We start from the raw sequence: 14,760 nt of genomic DNA, 5'->3' as shown, positions 1-14,760 counted from the left end.
ACCATTTGGCTAAATATGATTATATTTTATTGATAAGAAAACTAAGGCTCCAACTTAAAAAGTTCCTTTATTTTTATGCAAAAGCTTTTGATTTCAAGGCTTGTAAAACTTGTGCTTGAGAAAACCTTCTTTCCTGAGCTAAAAGCTGTTTCAAATGTTGTTTGATTTGTGAGTATAGCGAGCTAGTTTAAGAGAACACGTGTATAATTTAACTTCAAGTCCGATCCAGATTTTTGGTTCCGGATTTTACACGTCGAGCTTTTTTCAATTCATGGTAATTAATGACTAGCATTTTAAAAGAAACAGCTTTGCTCTCCGAATTTATTCTCGTTCCGGGTCTGTCGATGTAACGAAGTCACAAACAACATCACGTGAAGCACTCTAGCTGAAAGAAGTGAGAAACAAATTCGTGTGTTGGGCAAGGATCTTTGACCATTTTGAACGTATGTATGCGCAACCATTTGATTTCGATGTCCTTGATGGGAGTTTATTAATGTATCGAATAGAACTTCTGTGCAAAAGTGTTTCACAAATAACTATTGTACGGTTTGTTTGTTGCGCTTAACTCAAACAAGAGATTTTCCTGTTTTGAAACACTATTTCTGTGCACAGAGACTGCAGTGTTTGTGAAGAGAATATTGCGTTTTGTTGTTTTCCTTCCTATTCAGAATAAGGGTTGAAAAGGAATTTTTTGCTGGAATGTCGAAATTTTAAATTCGAGCGCCCATTCACTCATTCATTGACCAAAGTGATGAATAATTTAATTCAGGGAAAATAAAATGTCGTATAGAGATGCCATATGAAGTGCAGGGAAAAGCTAACCGAGAGGAAAAAGAGAAAATCGCACTTCGGAATGAAAGTAAAGACAATTTTCACAATTTACTTTGAAGGTGTCAGAACAGTCATTAACGATATAGTGTTTTTATTCACTTCTAGAAATGAATAACAAAGAAAACATGCGTTCTGCTAGCATTTATGAAAATTAGTTTCCATTAGCACATGTGAAATATCCTTTTTTTATTAGCAGATGTAACTTCTTAAATACTTCAAAGAAAATCGTCTCAACGCCTCGTTTATTGTAGAAAAATTGAGAACAGTGCATTTGTAGGCTGTCTTCAAATAAAAAATCAAAGTTAAAGTTACAGGGCTTTATAGTGTAACTTTAATTTTTACTCTCTTTCAGTCATAATTCGCTTGATTCTTCCGAAAATCTACCTCTGATTTTGATTTTAAAAACAGCCGAAGCCGTCAGTGCGCATTGAACAAATACGAACGGAATTATTTCCTTTCTCTTACTTCTATTAGGGATTTGATAATATTCAAGTGGAATTCAGCAAACTCTGATTTAACTTAATGTATATCATTTGCATGGGTAGCGACGACACCAGAAAACATGGAAAACAGTGATTGCAACTTGGGAGGAAGCTTCTGGTAATAAGCATCGTAAATTAATTTATTTCTGCGTAATTTTTAACCACATCCAGGGACTGACATTTTTCTATACGATTTCGGTACAGTTTTCATTGAGAATATAAACATGAGAATTTAATTTTCACAAGATTCCTGCACTTTTGGTGATTCTAACAGTCATCATGTTTTACCGTCAGCATTATAATATTATCCTGTCTTTTCATAAAGCTTTTTTTTTTGCATTTGCGAGATTAAATACCGTTTGAATTGAGTTTAAATTACATTCAAGTGAATTGCGCAATTTTTAATAGCTTGGGTGTCGAAGAAAATTTCGCGATTTCTCTGTCTTAATACGTGTCGTGGTGACTTTATTGAACGTCTCACGTTTTCCCACTCTGAAAATTACCCGCCGGCTTTATATGCCTGCTTTGAATTATAACTGGTTTATGGCTTTTCAATAATCAGAATATTTTATGATATTTTCTTTGATTTAAAAGATCCTCTTTCCCTTCCGTGTTTTCGATATTTGGTTTGAAGGTGATGTGCTTGAGGCAACAAACTTACTTATCTCTTCAAAATAAAACCGTGCTTTTTTTTGGATAAGATCGTATCGATCGGCATACCCAATAACTGACGATTTTCTTTAACTTTATTACAAGTCGACCTTGATTTGTTTCAGAGAAATTCTCCTTATTCTTGTTATTTTGTGAGCCACAGAAGGGAGAATATAACAAATTTGGAGCCTGTCATAGTGATGTTTGCACAAGTAACAATCACATTTAATAATAATAGTAATATATACTGTTATTAATAATAAATCTGATTGATAAAGGAACACTCAGATCTTTTCTGTACCCTTGTTACCACTAAAACGATAGCAACTTTAATTTTCCATTGATTATCATCTAGCGTTTTTTAATTCCCTTCATATCAGAAATTAATACCTATGAAAATGATTTTAAAAAATAAAACCAGGAAGTCGGCCCGAGGGGGCTATGACAAAATCGAAGCCACCAAGCCGTTATTATATTATTATGTTTATTTCAGTTGACAGTAAGTGTTATTTTATGCAAAGTCACCGAAACACTATCAATTTAACCGCGGCAAATTGTTATTTTCATGTCCTAACATTTTTCTTGAGGAAAAACCAGAAAACTGACAGAGAAAAATTATGGCCTGGAGAGAGCTGCGGTGAACTCCAGTGGTAAATATTGCCAAAAATATAATCTTCCAAAGATCGTGCCTCGACTCATTCTGCAGCTGCAAAATTTGCTATGACGGAGGACTAAATCTTAAAACGTCACTGAGCCATTTTTTCCCGGTGGCAATTCTCTCTTTAGCTCGACTCGTTTGATAAAATCAAATTTACGAATTTCATTCTGCAGCTACTCATTTTGTTCGAGTTTGTCAAGGTTGGTGACCGCGATCGTAATTATCCCAAGACGAATGTCGAACGAAAATGCTTCCGATTCTAGCCTGACTAGCGGCGATCAGTTATTTCCTTCACGGAAGCATTTTTCTTGTGATAAACACATCTCGCTAAGAAAGGGAGTGTAAATCAACCACAAATCATATAAAGTCACTTTATCATTTATTAACGAATTCGATTCTTTGAATTACAGTCGAAGCATTGGGTTTTCTTAATGGCTGTGATCCCTATGCCGGGTTCGGGGGGGGGGGGGGATCCCATATACAAAGGGGAGGGATGCTCGTCGTCTCGCTCAGGGTGTGTAAATTTCGGATTTTGGACTCACTTACGGTGTTCTGGTTGCGCGCGAAGAAGTATGAAAGTGTATATTTACACTTTTATATTTCCTCACGCAGGTGAAAGTATTGGATGATAATGTCTTTGCCATCATTTAAGCGCCCCTGTGACCAAAAAATCAAATCTTTTTTTCTTTGGATTTCAAGACTATGTTAACTAAACACTATGCCACCAAAGTTCTAAGCCTTGATTTAACTGAAAAAGACACCTGTTTATTTTAAATGGAAGTTTCCTATTAGATGGACCATAGATCGAGGAGAAAATGACCTCCCTCAAAGGCTCACTAGTTTAAGACTACGACGCATGTGAACGCCGCAGAATTAATATGAAGCACGGGAGTTGTGGGCTTTCAAACGTTTAAACTCGCATGCTGCAGTTATAAGTGAGTGAGCCTTTGACGTCACTTTCCCTGAATCCAACCCTCTGAAGTCCAGTCGGTCAGTTTTGAACTCGGACCGTGAAATGTTGGACCGTGAAATCCAAAACTTACACTCAAAGTAAGCGGCCGTTTGATAAAAATCAAAGCTCAAAATTTTGCTAGCCAGGTGTTGAGCAAACACACTTTAACAATCTGAAGAAACAAAGCAAGTGAATTTTTGATCACAGGGGCACTTTTAGAGTCTCTTTTAGGGGTCAAAAAAAGTCTGGGTTGGTCTTCTTTAGGGTTATAATTTAAAATTTCTGACGAGCATCCCTCACCTTTTTATATGAAAGTCCCCCCCCGGTCTCTCTTCTGATAACGATTGGTATTTGAACCGCGGAATGAGGTTGCCTATTTACCGAGTTAGAATTTCGAGTTGGATTTTTAAGTTGGATAAGCCTAAATATTTTAGCTTTTTCAACAGTTACATTTTAACCTTTTTTCGCATTTTAACCCCTGCATTTTACACTGATCAATTCGAAAATCCAATTCGAAGTCCAAGTCGAAAATCCAAGTGGAAAATCCAAGTCGAAATCCTGACTCGGAAATTAGAGACATTAGTCTGTCTCCAGTGGAATAGAATGCAATGAACGTTGCAAACAAATATGGTTATCGCGGTTAGATGAGGAAATTGAGAAATTGCAAAAGCCCCCACCCCCCCCCCCCCCAAAAAAAAAGAGAAAAACCAAACACACAAGGATTGAATGGGCTTATCAACTGAGCTATCAACGGGTTCCTGCTTTGTTCGGGCTTCCTATACAACTGTTGAAGCTTGCTTTACTAACTGTGATGGCCTTTCCAACTTTTATTTAAAGTTTTTGTTTTGTTCGCTGGACTTCTGGTTACCTATTCGCTTTTGTAATATTAATTTCATTTTTTATTCATTTCCTTATCACTTCTGTCAATTTAAATAGTTGACTATTTGCAGTTGTTAGGATTTATTATCATTCAGGCGGACGTCACAACTGTTTCCGTGTCAGAGGGATATTCTTGGTTATCTTTCCGGTATCGTAAATCCTGTAAAGCTTGTCAAAATGTCTTGCGGTCAAACATAGACTTTTTTCCGGACGATAAAACGTGTCTGATGAGGCCGGATTTAACAGTATTTTCTGATAAACTTATATACGTGGCTCAGTTTCCAGCTTTACTTAAGATTTATGAAAGATGCATTATTCTCAATAAGCTAAAAATCTATTCGTTATCTCTACGGCATGTTGTCGGATTTTGGAAAGCAACGAGGGATTCAGTTGACTAATGAAATTAGGATTCACGGATTGGCTAACGAAACACTACAGTTGCAAAGGAAAACCTAAATTCTTATCGTTTACTTATCAGACTCAAATTCAGGGAAGAAAAGATGTTTGCCTTTAAAAAAAGTGGGAGGCTACGAAGGGAATTTGATGGACTGTGAACTGAGCTATCAAGATTGGTCTACGTTGAAGTGTAGTGAAAAATGTGTACTCCAGAGGTGCTATAAAGAAATTTCCATCCCTTTTTATAATCAGTCTCAAATTCATCAAGAGGCTAAGATGACAATAGGTCATAAGAAAGAAAATGAGCCGCGGCTTACGCTGGCCACGGCGTACATAATACGCGAATGGAACTATTTATACGAGTATAAACTCCCAGGCTAGGATAAGTAGCGGCTTGAGAAAGCCGTAAACGTAGATTTTGTACCATTTATACGGTGTGTTCGCGTCTTATGTAAGCCGCGGCTTATTTTCTGTCGTATAAACGGCCCTATTATTCCCGTTGGTGGACACAAGACAACAAGAGAATTAAAAACCCAGGAATGCAAGGAAAAATATCTTAAGGCCCGGGCAAACGACTGTAACACTTGGTTCAACATCCGTTCGATTTTGCTGCTGGGGTGGGCGAACGGTTTCAACACATCATCGACATTTGCCGGATTCAACAGGGCTTCAGGAGAGGCTGGTAATTCAGTCCCAGACTGCAGCCGCGGTTGTTACTATGGATACGGACATGGATACGTCATTCAATGAGAATCCGATTAGTAAGCAAGTGCATACCCAACAATGTCGAAAGAGGCGGCAAATGGCTTCATAGTCTTTCAACATTCCGAAGAACAAAATAACTATATAAAGAAACGTTGAATGGTTGTTGAAGCACAGTCTAACGCTTTTATAATTCAACTTCGATTCAACTTCGATTCAGCTTAAACGGGGAAGGCGGGGGAGGGGGAAGGGGGGGGGGGGAGGGAGGACAGCAACGATTTAAAAATATCGATGTAATGGTAACCTGAAATACTATTAACCGTGTACGTACTGAAAGCTGCTTTAGGAGGATGCCGTGTTAAAACTCATTCAAAAACTGTGGTGACGTAGGTTAAGGTCTAAGTTCACTAAGGTCACTGGATAGGCTGTTCCACAACCTGGCTCCGCTGTGAGAGAAACTCATCTTCAAATAATTGGTGCGGCGCTGCGGAGGTGGCAATTTATTTCAGTATTCCTTAATTGATCGAATGATGTTTTGTCGTTTCGAAACAAACCAGTTCTAGGCTAGAACTTAGATACTCAGGGGTTATCCCATGTAAAGATTTATACGTCATAACAGCAGTTGTTTTCAATCTTTGATATTTGAGTTTACGCCAACCCAGTACCCGGAACAATTTTTCGCGGATATTAGAGTCATAAATGGCACACATTAAAGTACGGGCTGCACGATTTTGGAACTTCTGAAGCTTTTCAGCGAGATCACTGCCACAGCCATTGTAGACAGTACTTTAGTAATTAAAATATGGTTGAACTTTGATGTCATGACAGCTTGGTTCAACAAAATTGCATGGATGCTGTTCAAAGCAAACGTTGAAGCATTTGCCTGGGCCTTTACTGTTCATGATACAAAGATGATTTTTAAATTGATTGACAACTGACCTAATTAAGGAATGCTTTTCAACAAGTCGCTAAATAATGCACTATTTGTCTTGTCAATGTTAAAATGCATTTGATTTTCAACCGGAATCAACAAATTTGTTTTCAGCCAAATCTTTCTGTGTTTTATATTCTGATTTGAGATAAATGATATCAGTTATTGAATCAATGAACAAAGAACAGCAGGCCTTGTTGTTATCTCTTCTGGTTTTCTCCCCGGCCCACCAATACACAGTGTATTTTGGCACTACCCAGCCAACAGGGCAAAGCTAAGTACAGAAAACCAATCAAGAAACTTGTTTTGTTTCTTCACGGCAGGAATAAAGATGACCAATTCTACGGGTTCATCAAGTAAGGCGTCACAAACTGCTCTCTGGGCGACATCGTATGGTATTGTCTCTGTTCTCATTGTGGTCACAAATATGGTATCCATCGCTGCTTTTATCAAAACCAAACCTCGTCGAAAGCACACGCACTACTTTCTCATTAACCTATCCATTGCTGATTTCATGGTTGGAGCCGTATCTGTCCCGCTCTTTGTTTCATACGTGGTAGGTTCTGAAGCTTGGACTCCAGGCCTCGTGCTGCCGATGGTTTACACTTTTGTAGATATTCTATCTGGGCTAGCTTCCGTTTTCACTCTGGCGATTGTATCCGTGGAGAGACTGATCGCTGTGTCCATTCCCTTCAAATTTCGAATGATTTCAAGAAACGTCTACTTCGGTTGCATCGCTGCCACGTGGATTCTCTCCGCATGCGTCGCTGCCATGAGCGTCGCTTTTTATTTGCGCATTATAAAGGAGGCCTTCTACACCGTGGTGATTCTGTCCTTGACATTGTCTTTGGCACTTGCTTGTTCCGCTTATATATTCATCATATTAAAAATCAACAGGAAAAACAGCGCAAAAGGATGCAAGGACATGAAACTTGAGCAGCGGCTGAGCATAACCTTGTTGTGCGTCACAGCCATTTTTGTTTTCTCGTGGCTCCCGTTCGAACTCGTCTTCATTCTGGTGCATTTCTGCAAAACATGCTCCTTGTCCACTAATGCTGTCTTCCTTATCAAGCTCCTGCATTATAGCAACTCATTCATGAACGCTGTTGTGTATACTTTTAGGATTCCCGAGTTCAAGGAAGCTCTTGTTCAAATGTTTAATCGATCTTCAAATCACTCAGAGGGCCACGATGTGCTTTTGCAAGAGTTCACTTATGATGTAAGTACCTGTACGTCAGTCATGCGGCTTCACCATCAAACGTTTGTCACCGTGAACGACGCCAATTCGCCTGCAGTTAGTCCCATGCTCAGTGGCCGTGCACCTCATACGGTTTAATTCACTTGCGAATAACACAAGGTTCGGCATCTCTTTCAACGCCTCGCTAAACTTAATCATGATGATAATAATAAACTCGCTCGCCGTAACGGGCTTTTCGGGTTCAATAAGAGGCTTACGATGTCGGGTCGATAGCATGCATAACGCGCCTCTGGAAGCCGTTGTACAATCCATGTCTGACGTTGCAGTATTGCACCACGGCCAATTGTAATTGGCTGTGAGTGAGGAAAACTGGACTACTCGGAGAATCAGGTAACAGTTTAAACTCATGATTCATGACCAATGCGCCAACGTGACTCTAGAACTATTAGAAAACATTTAGCTTGAAGAAGACATAAGTTGTGTGTTTTGGCAAGACCATATTTAATATGCCAAAGGAACCAACGGATTCTCGCTCTGGACAATCTAAGCAAATGTCTCTAATAGACACCTGAAAGATTCAAGTGGCTCCAACAAGATTCGAGCCCCGTTGGAGCTACCAGAATTCTTCAATGCTATGGGAGGTGCGGTGGCCTCATGGTTAGTGCGCTCGACTCAGGATGGAGTGGTCCGGGTTCGGGGCCTGGCCGGGGACATTGTGTTGTGTTCTTGGGCAAGACACTTTACTCTCACGGTGCCTCTCTCCAACCAGGTGTATAAATGGGTACCGGCGTAATGCTGAGGGTAACCCTGAGATGGACTAGCATCCCATCCAGGGGGAGTATAAATACTCCTAGTCGCTTCATGCTACGGAAACCGGAGATAAGCGCCGGCCTGATGGGCCTCCTGGCTCGTAAGCAGTGACTTTTTTTTAAATAGTCCGGTAAACATACAAACATGCTAAAGGAATGCCGCTCAAACTAAGCTGGACTGTTTATCTACTCTTAAAAAGTTTGCCGTGGAAGACTTTCCCGCTCTTTTATACTCAATGGGACGGTGCATTCCATTTAGGCATGCTGTGACGTCAGAAGTTACCACTAAAAAAATCACAAGATGAATTCTTCGTGATATTCGGAATAATAGCAGTCGAGGCACAAGACGAGACCTCAATTATTTTGATGTCGAAAGGATGTTGTGTCGTTTCTGTAACGCTCTTTAAAATTTGTAGCGAGGCCGACGTATGTTTCTGATGAAGATTGTGTGGAGACTGTTGCTTGATAAACTGCATTTTGTGTGTCATTTATTTAGTTTAAATTTGTTAAAGAACCCCGATACAATACAATCTTGTTCCCTGGTTTTTTTTCCACCCGTCCTCCCCTCAGCGAAACGCTAGGTTAATTTTCCACCCTAACACCCGGCCTAGCGCCAAAATATGCCTGGGCATACTACAAGCTACTAGGGGGAGGGGTATGAGGAGTTTGTCAGACATTGCATTCTCTATTTCGAAACGAGGCCACAGCCGAAACGTTGATGATATTAATAATTTTCGTAACTTGAACACTGATTGGCCCTTCTTTGGAATTAATAGTATTATTAATCTTAACACATGCATTATGTCCCTGAATCCTGCTTTGGAAGAGGTCAGTTGCAACCTATGCAATCTGCTTTCTAAGCTCCACTAAATAAAATCATACCTAACCCTGAAACTTTTTTTGGCTTGAAAAAAGTCATCCTACGCTGAGGGATAAATCAGCTTTGTTTTTTAATTTTATAGTTTGTGACCTTCTGAATTGGTAAAAATCTGATAAAAGTCCAGTTCACCACCGAGATAGTCTGTTCTACATTTCACGTCAGAAAACTTTGTGTTGAAAAAATAAAAATAAACCCATAACCTATATCACCGGCTCGGTCATGTACCAAACCATTTGTTTCTTTTCCTGCTTTAAAAGATCACTGATGATTGGATTTTTACCAAATCAAAAAATTTGCGCACTCACTTTATAACTTAAGTAATGGACAGACAGTTTAAATTTCAAGAGGTTCTCCAGTCTTTCCCCTCTGGTCAACAGTACAAACATTTGATTTGACCCACTGTATTTTCATGTGACTTGATTTTATCCTGCCAATTATCAGAATTATAGTTGAGCCGTAGCCTTTTGCTTGGGACTTTAATAAAGTTATTATCATTATCAATATTTACACGAAACAACAACGTTAGCGCAAGCTTGTAATTTGAAACAACGTCCTCTGAGCCATGTACAGTAGAAGACAATTTTGTCTTGGCCTCAAAATCTTTTTAAAGACGTGTTGTTTGCGGATAATCATTGGAGTTTATTGCCTGAATGTCTGCTAAGGTTGTCATAGAAATAAGAGACACGCTCGACGACAAGCCAAATTGAATCTGATGTTGTTGGCAAGAACATTTACAACAACGTAATATTTCAAAAAGAGCTGATCTATATTCAGCGATTCTAAAAGAATAAATTAGTATGTTGACCACCGAGTTTCCGTATTGGAGAAGTTTGAAGATCGTGCCCAGCACTGGAGATAATTCCCTACACGAAATACATAGGTTAATGATCAACAAAAATATCTGAAATGGAAGCCAGGTAACAAGAAATACTCCCGTTATCAACGCTACAGTTTTTGCCAGCTTAAAATCTCTTGCATCTCGAAATGCACGGGTCTTTCTACATCGAGACATTTCTTTAATCCAGAGAAGAGAGTAGGCAGCACAGGTCAGAATACTGGGTGCAAATAGGAATACAGAGATAAGGACTAGAAAGGGAATAAGTTGGTCACTCACGTAGCCGAATATAGTTGCGATCCATGCTACGGTAAAAGCTAGGATCCATGGTGTTGCTATAGCAACTACATAAGATTTGCAGCTTAGTGCTCGGTGACGAAGAGGCCAGCCAATGGCTAACAATCGCTCCAATGCGATCACCGTTAAAGTGAAAATCGAGGTAAATCCAGTGAACATGTCAGTCCATTCTAGGATGGCGATTAAAAAGAGGTTCTGGTATTGAAAATTCGTGATCCACTTTGTGACGATAAAAAGAGGAACTGTTATTGCTCCAACCATAAGGTCTGCCACAGCCAAACTTATGAGGGGAACTTGGGACCGCCTGCGTTTTAGTTTCTTCACAAATATGACGATGGTTAGTGCGTTTCCAGAAATTGCTAAAGCTGCAACCACTCCAAAGGACAAAATCCAAGCGATTTTCGATAGATCCATGCCCACCATACTTGTCACGGTCTGCATGGAAAATAATTGTAAAATTGTTAATAATTCCTGAGGCCACTAGCCAAAAGGAAAGCAGTATAGTCGGGTAAAATTTACACCGCGGCAATAGGTATTCACGAATAACATGGACCCCCCTCCAAGATTGTATCTAGTACCGTCGAGATCAAAAAGGTGTTTGGAAGAAGAGTCAAGCATGAAGGCTCTCGAACTGCAAAGTTTTCGTTGCTTCGACAACAAGAAGTTATTGATAGCTCACACTGGGGCCGATTTCAAGGTTATAGAAGTATAATAAATGAAAGCGTTCTATGACCACGAAAACTGGTGTAGATTTATATCCAGTTTCTGATTTACAAATTTGATGATGTATAATATAAAAGACACTTAACATTGTTTTTTCAAGATGTAATTATACTGTGAACTGTTTCTCTTTGTCCCAAAATCCGCGCATGGAGAGACCAAGAACACCGCAAGACCGATACTTGAACGGCACGCGGCGGAGCCCCTACCAACCTAGTTGGGTAGCGTCAGAACGAACGAAGAGAGACCGAAATGGTTTTATACAGTATTTTGAAAGCCTGGTGCTCACGTGCGGTCGACAGAGTCTTATTGGTCTGCCTATGAAGCGATGACGCGCAAAGGCCAACATCTTTCATCAAATAAATAATCAACGTGGATCAACATTGACTTAGAGGATTTGAATAAAGAAAGGAAAATGAAGAAATGTGGAACAGCAAACAGGAAACGAGGACTATCCAAAATAAGGAATATCACAAGTTTGGATTAAGAAAGACAGCGCACTCTCCGAGTTATTACTTTCATATCGCTCTAGAGTTTTACGTGCGCGTGGTCAACCTCATATTTTCCCCAAGATTAAAACTTAACGCTACAAGAAGATTTTTCTTAATCGCTGTTTATTTAATGTTATGTGATTACTATTATAATCCGTTTTAGCTCTTTTTAAAATAGGTTTAAATTGATATTGTTACTGTAACAGTTTTTATTAATTTAGTTAAATTTGTTACTTGTAAGCCATGATGTACGTTCTTGCAAATGGTTGTCGATAGAGGGCTTTATTATTATTATTATTATTATTATTATTATTATTATTATTATTAGCAGCAGCAGCCTGAGTAGTAGTAGTAGTAGTAGTAGTAGTAGTAGTAGTAGTAGTAGTAGTAGTAGTAGTATGATTATCTGAATAGGGAAGAATCTCTAAAATAGGGAATCCTTGAAAGATCTACATAACTTTACGACCCCCCCCCCCCCCCCACGACCATCTTTGTGATACAAAAATAATAACAAAAATGCATGAAAAGCCATTGCGCGCTATTTCAACCCTGTGAGCCACTCCACTCGTAACATGACAGTATGCTGTCTTTTCCTTACACCAAGGAAACACGGAAGCCGCGAAAACCTGGAACAAAGTTCATTTTTCAACTCGGCACACTCAATCCCTGTAGAATCAATTCGCACTGTTTATTAGCGTTATTTAGTCACAGTGCCTCCACCAATGTTTGAGTTCCCGGACTTCAAATATGTACCTCAGAGAACTCAAAATTCATCAGGTCGCTCCAACTAATTATAACAATGAACAAGAATTCGCGCTTGCTACAGCTTTGGGTCTGAGGTCAGAAATCTCAATTGGTAATGGGCGAAGCCGCTATCAACCATGGATCTGCAAGCTAAACTAGCAACCTATGAGCCTTTGTGGATTGCAAACGCATTTGAATTATAGACATGAGATGGAAAAAACAACACGTACAAATAGGGAGCCCGTTTTGCCTGGTACGTAGCCCCTTGGTCCTCCTGGCTCTGACTGTAGTCGGTCTTGTATCCTCTAGCGTAAACGCGACACGTTCAAATGTTTCCTTCTGTTTTTCGTTTTATGCTATTGTTTTCCTTTAAATTTTGTGTACTTTTTAGCTTAGCTAGACTAAAAGTTCCTCATCATAGCATAGAAATTTCTTGTGATGAATTGAGATAAATACCTGAAGTTTGCCGTTCAAAAAGAGCAGAGTGCAAGCAGAAGTGAATCACTTCTTGAATAAATATGGTTCAAAGAAACAGCTGCAAATGTAATAAACATTCTTATCGGCTATGACAAGTCATGAAATGTCAGACAATTAGAAATGTTTCAAAATAATTTCCTGTTGCTCATTTTTCCTGCATTTGCAAGTAAAAGGAAGAAAAACTCATTAAGTAGGGAAAGGGAAGCATATTAAGGTGTGGCGCACCTTGAGATTTATTTCATTACGTGAGAAAATCGGAAAAAAACTTTCAAGTGGACCTATAAGGTTCAAACATCATTGATTCCGATTATTTTGCTTACAAGGCATTCGTGTGAGACTTTTAAAATATATTGGGAAACCTATTTATCAAATTACAACTACCTTTGGAAATTTCTATATGCATGATCACCAGCTAGAATGTTCAAGTAAATAATGGAATGAGTTGGTTCGATGTCACGGTCTTATTTGTTCGTCTTGCATCCATAATTAAAAATTCCAGGTACATACTTATAATCAAATTGCGGTCTGAAATTGTTTTAAGGTCTTTTTACTAATTCGGCCGGATTCGTATGGGACGACCGAATGATTTCGCATAAATCAGGCCTTAACTCGCTTAGCAGATGACGCATCAGTGGCTAAGGATCCGATGCCTTATTAAAGTATTTTCCTATTTATCTGTCCATAATCTAAAACAATGCCGGAGAAAAATACAATTGAATATAAGGGAGAAGCCGCTTTGTTCATCATATGATTTTCTTATACTACTAAATCCTTCAATTACTAGTTCAGCTGAAACGTTCATCTGAGGGCTTACGAATTGCGAAATGTCGATGTTCTCTAACTTCCACAGGCGCTGGCGATCGAAAGTGGACACATTGTTTTCGCGATAGTTGGAGGACTAAAAAAATAGGTACGCAATGCGTGCATCTGGTGAATGCGTATGCTCAAGAGTCCATTACCCAAGAGTAAGAATTTGGTATCATACGATATAATAAATAGGAACTAGACGCTCCATGAGCGTACACTGGGTTGCCTGTGGTACGTGTTACACAAAAACAGAAGGCACTGAGTTGGGTGGTATTGAACTGAAGCGTTCCGGTTAATTTTTTCAAGTGGGGGGTTAGTAAGACCATTTGAGGGGTCACCCAGATGTCGTGCCAGCAAAGGCTCTTTGGCTCACACGTTCACACGTTTAATTATTTTGTAATGTCCTGTCCCATTTTGAGGTCTTTTACTTTTCTAAGCTTTGGTAAGATTAATATAGGCATAGACCTTTTTTTCAAAAATTACCATAAACAACAAAATGAATTTCAGGATCAAACCCTTTCCTGAAGAACCTTTCCTTTGAATAATGAAGCACAAAATAGACGACAAGCTTTCTTTCAAATAATTCTTGGCTGTCACATTTCCAATTATTTTTTTACCTGAAGACTGTGCAGAGTTGAGTACAAATAAATACAAATAGCCAGACAACAGAGATCACAGATCCACTTAACTTTGAACCCATAACTTACCAGAGAATTTTCCATTTGGTTTCAGTGTTGTACATAACACCACACTTGGTAAAATATTAGAAATATAGCTTACTTTGATTACGGCTTAGACTTTCGAAAAGTCCTTCGTCTCATGTAGATGGCGCGCGGGACGAAGGACTTTTCATACTTGAGTGGCGCCAATTTTAGCGACCCAAAAACGGGTTGCTGAGCTAGACCAATCAAGGTAGTCCTTGTGGACCCCAGGGGATATAGTTGTCAATCATAATTTGCCACACGCAGGGAAATGTGACTTTCAACACAGGTGATGGATGAAGCTTCAGGATATTCCGAA

The 14,760-nt window shown here is 39.2% G+C and overlaps 2 protein-coding genes across 4 annotated transcripts; one reads left to right on the top strand and one right to left on the bottom strand.

Annotated features, from left to right (window-relative positions):
• The first annotated feature begins 330 nt into the window (after window positions 1-330).
• On the top strand, window positions 331-8,103 carry LOC138019952 (galanin receptor type 1-like). Of its 3 annotated transcripts, XM_068866929.1 has the most exons (3): window positions 437-443; window positions 1,377-1,431; window positions 6,806-8,103. In XM_068866929.1, exon 3 carries the CDS (start codon window positions 6,814-6,816, stop codon window positions 7,816-7,818), a length of 1,005 nt encoding a protein of 334 aa, XP_068723030.1. In that variant the 5' UTR covers window positions 437-443; window positions 1,377-1,431; window positions 6,806-6,813; the 3' UTR covers window positions 7,819-8,103. The 3 variants fall into 3 exon arrangements, 2 of the variants coding, with proteins under 2 accessions (XP_068723031.1, XP_068723030.1); XM_068866930.1 differs by lacking the exon at window positions 1,377-1,431 and having other exon boundaries at window positions 331-443; XR_011126273.1 differs by lacking the exon at window positions 6,806-8,103 and having other exon boundaries at window positions 357-443; window positions 1,306-1,788.
• A 1,429-nt stretch (window positions 8,104-9,532) lies between these two features.
• Window positions 9,533-12,952, bottom strand: LOC138019954 (adenosine receptor A2a-like). Its single transcript, XM_068866931.1, has 2 exons — window positions 12,913-12,952; window positions 9,533-10,936 (listed from the first exon to the last, which is right to left on the bottom strand). Exon 2 carries the CDS (start codon window positions 10,922-10,924, stop codon window positions 9,974-9,976), a length of 951 nt encoding a protein of 316 aa, XP_068723032.1. The 5' UTR covers window positions 10,925-10,936; window positions 12,913-12,952; the 3' UTR covers window positions 9,533-9,973.
• Window positions 12,953-14,760: the final 1,808 nt, after the last annotated feature.

Source organism: Montipora capricornis, chromosome 10, assembly GCF_036669925.1.
Source record: "Montipora capricornis isolate CH-2021 chromosome 10, ASM3666992v2, whole genome shotgun sequence".
Lineage (NCBI taxonomy): Eukaryota > Metazoa > Cnidaria > Anthozoa > Scleractinia > Acroporidae > Montipora > Montipora capricornis.
This window is presented reverse-complemented; position numbering and strand designations above follow the sequence as displayed.

Bases quoted from the DNA above. Each gene is read 5' to 3' on its own strand.
- LOC138019954 (XM_068866931.1), bottom strand. From the start codon at position 10,924: ATGGTGGGCATGGATCTATCGAAAATCGCTTGGATTTTGTCCTTTGGA.
- LOC138019952 (XM_068866930.1), top strand. From the start codon at position 6,814: ATGACCAATTCTACGGGTTCATCAAGTAAGGCGTCACAAACTGCTCTC.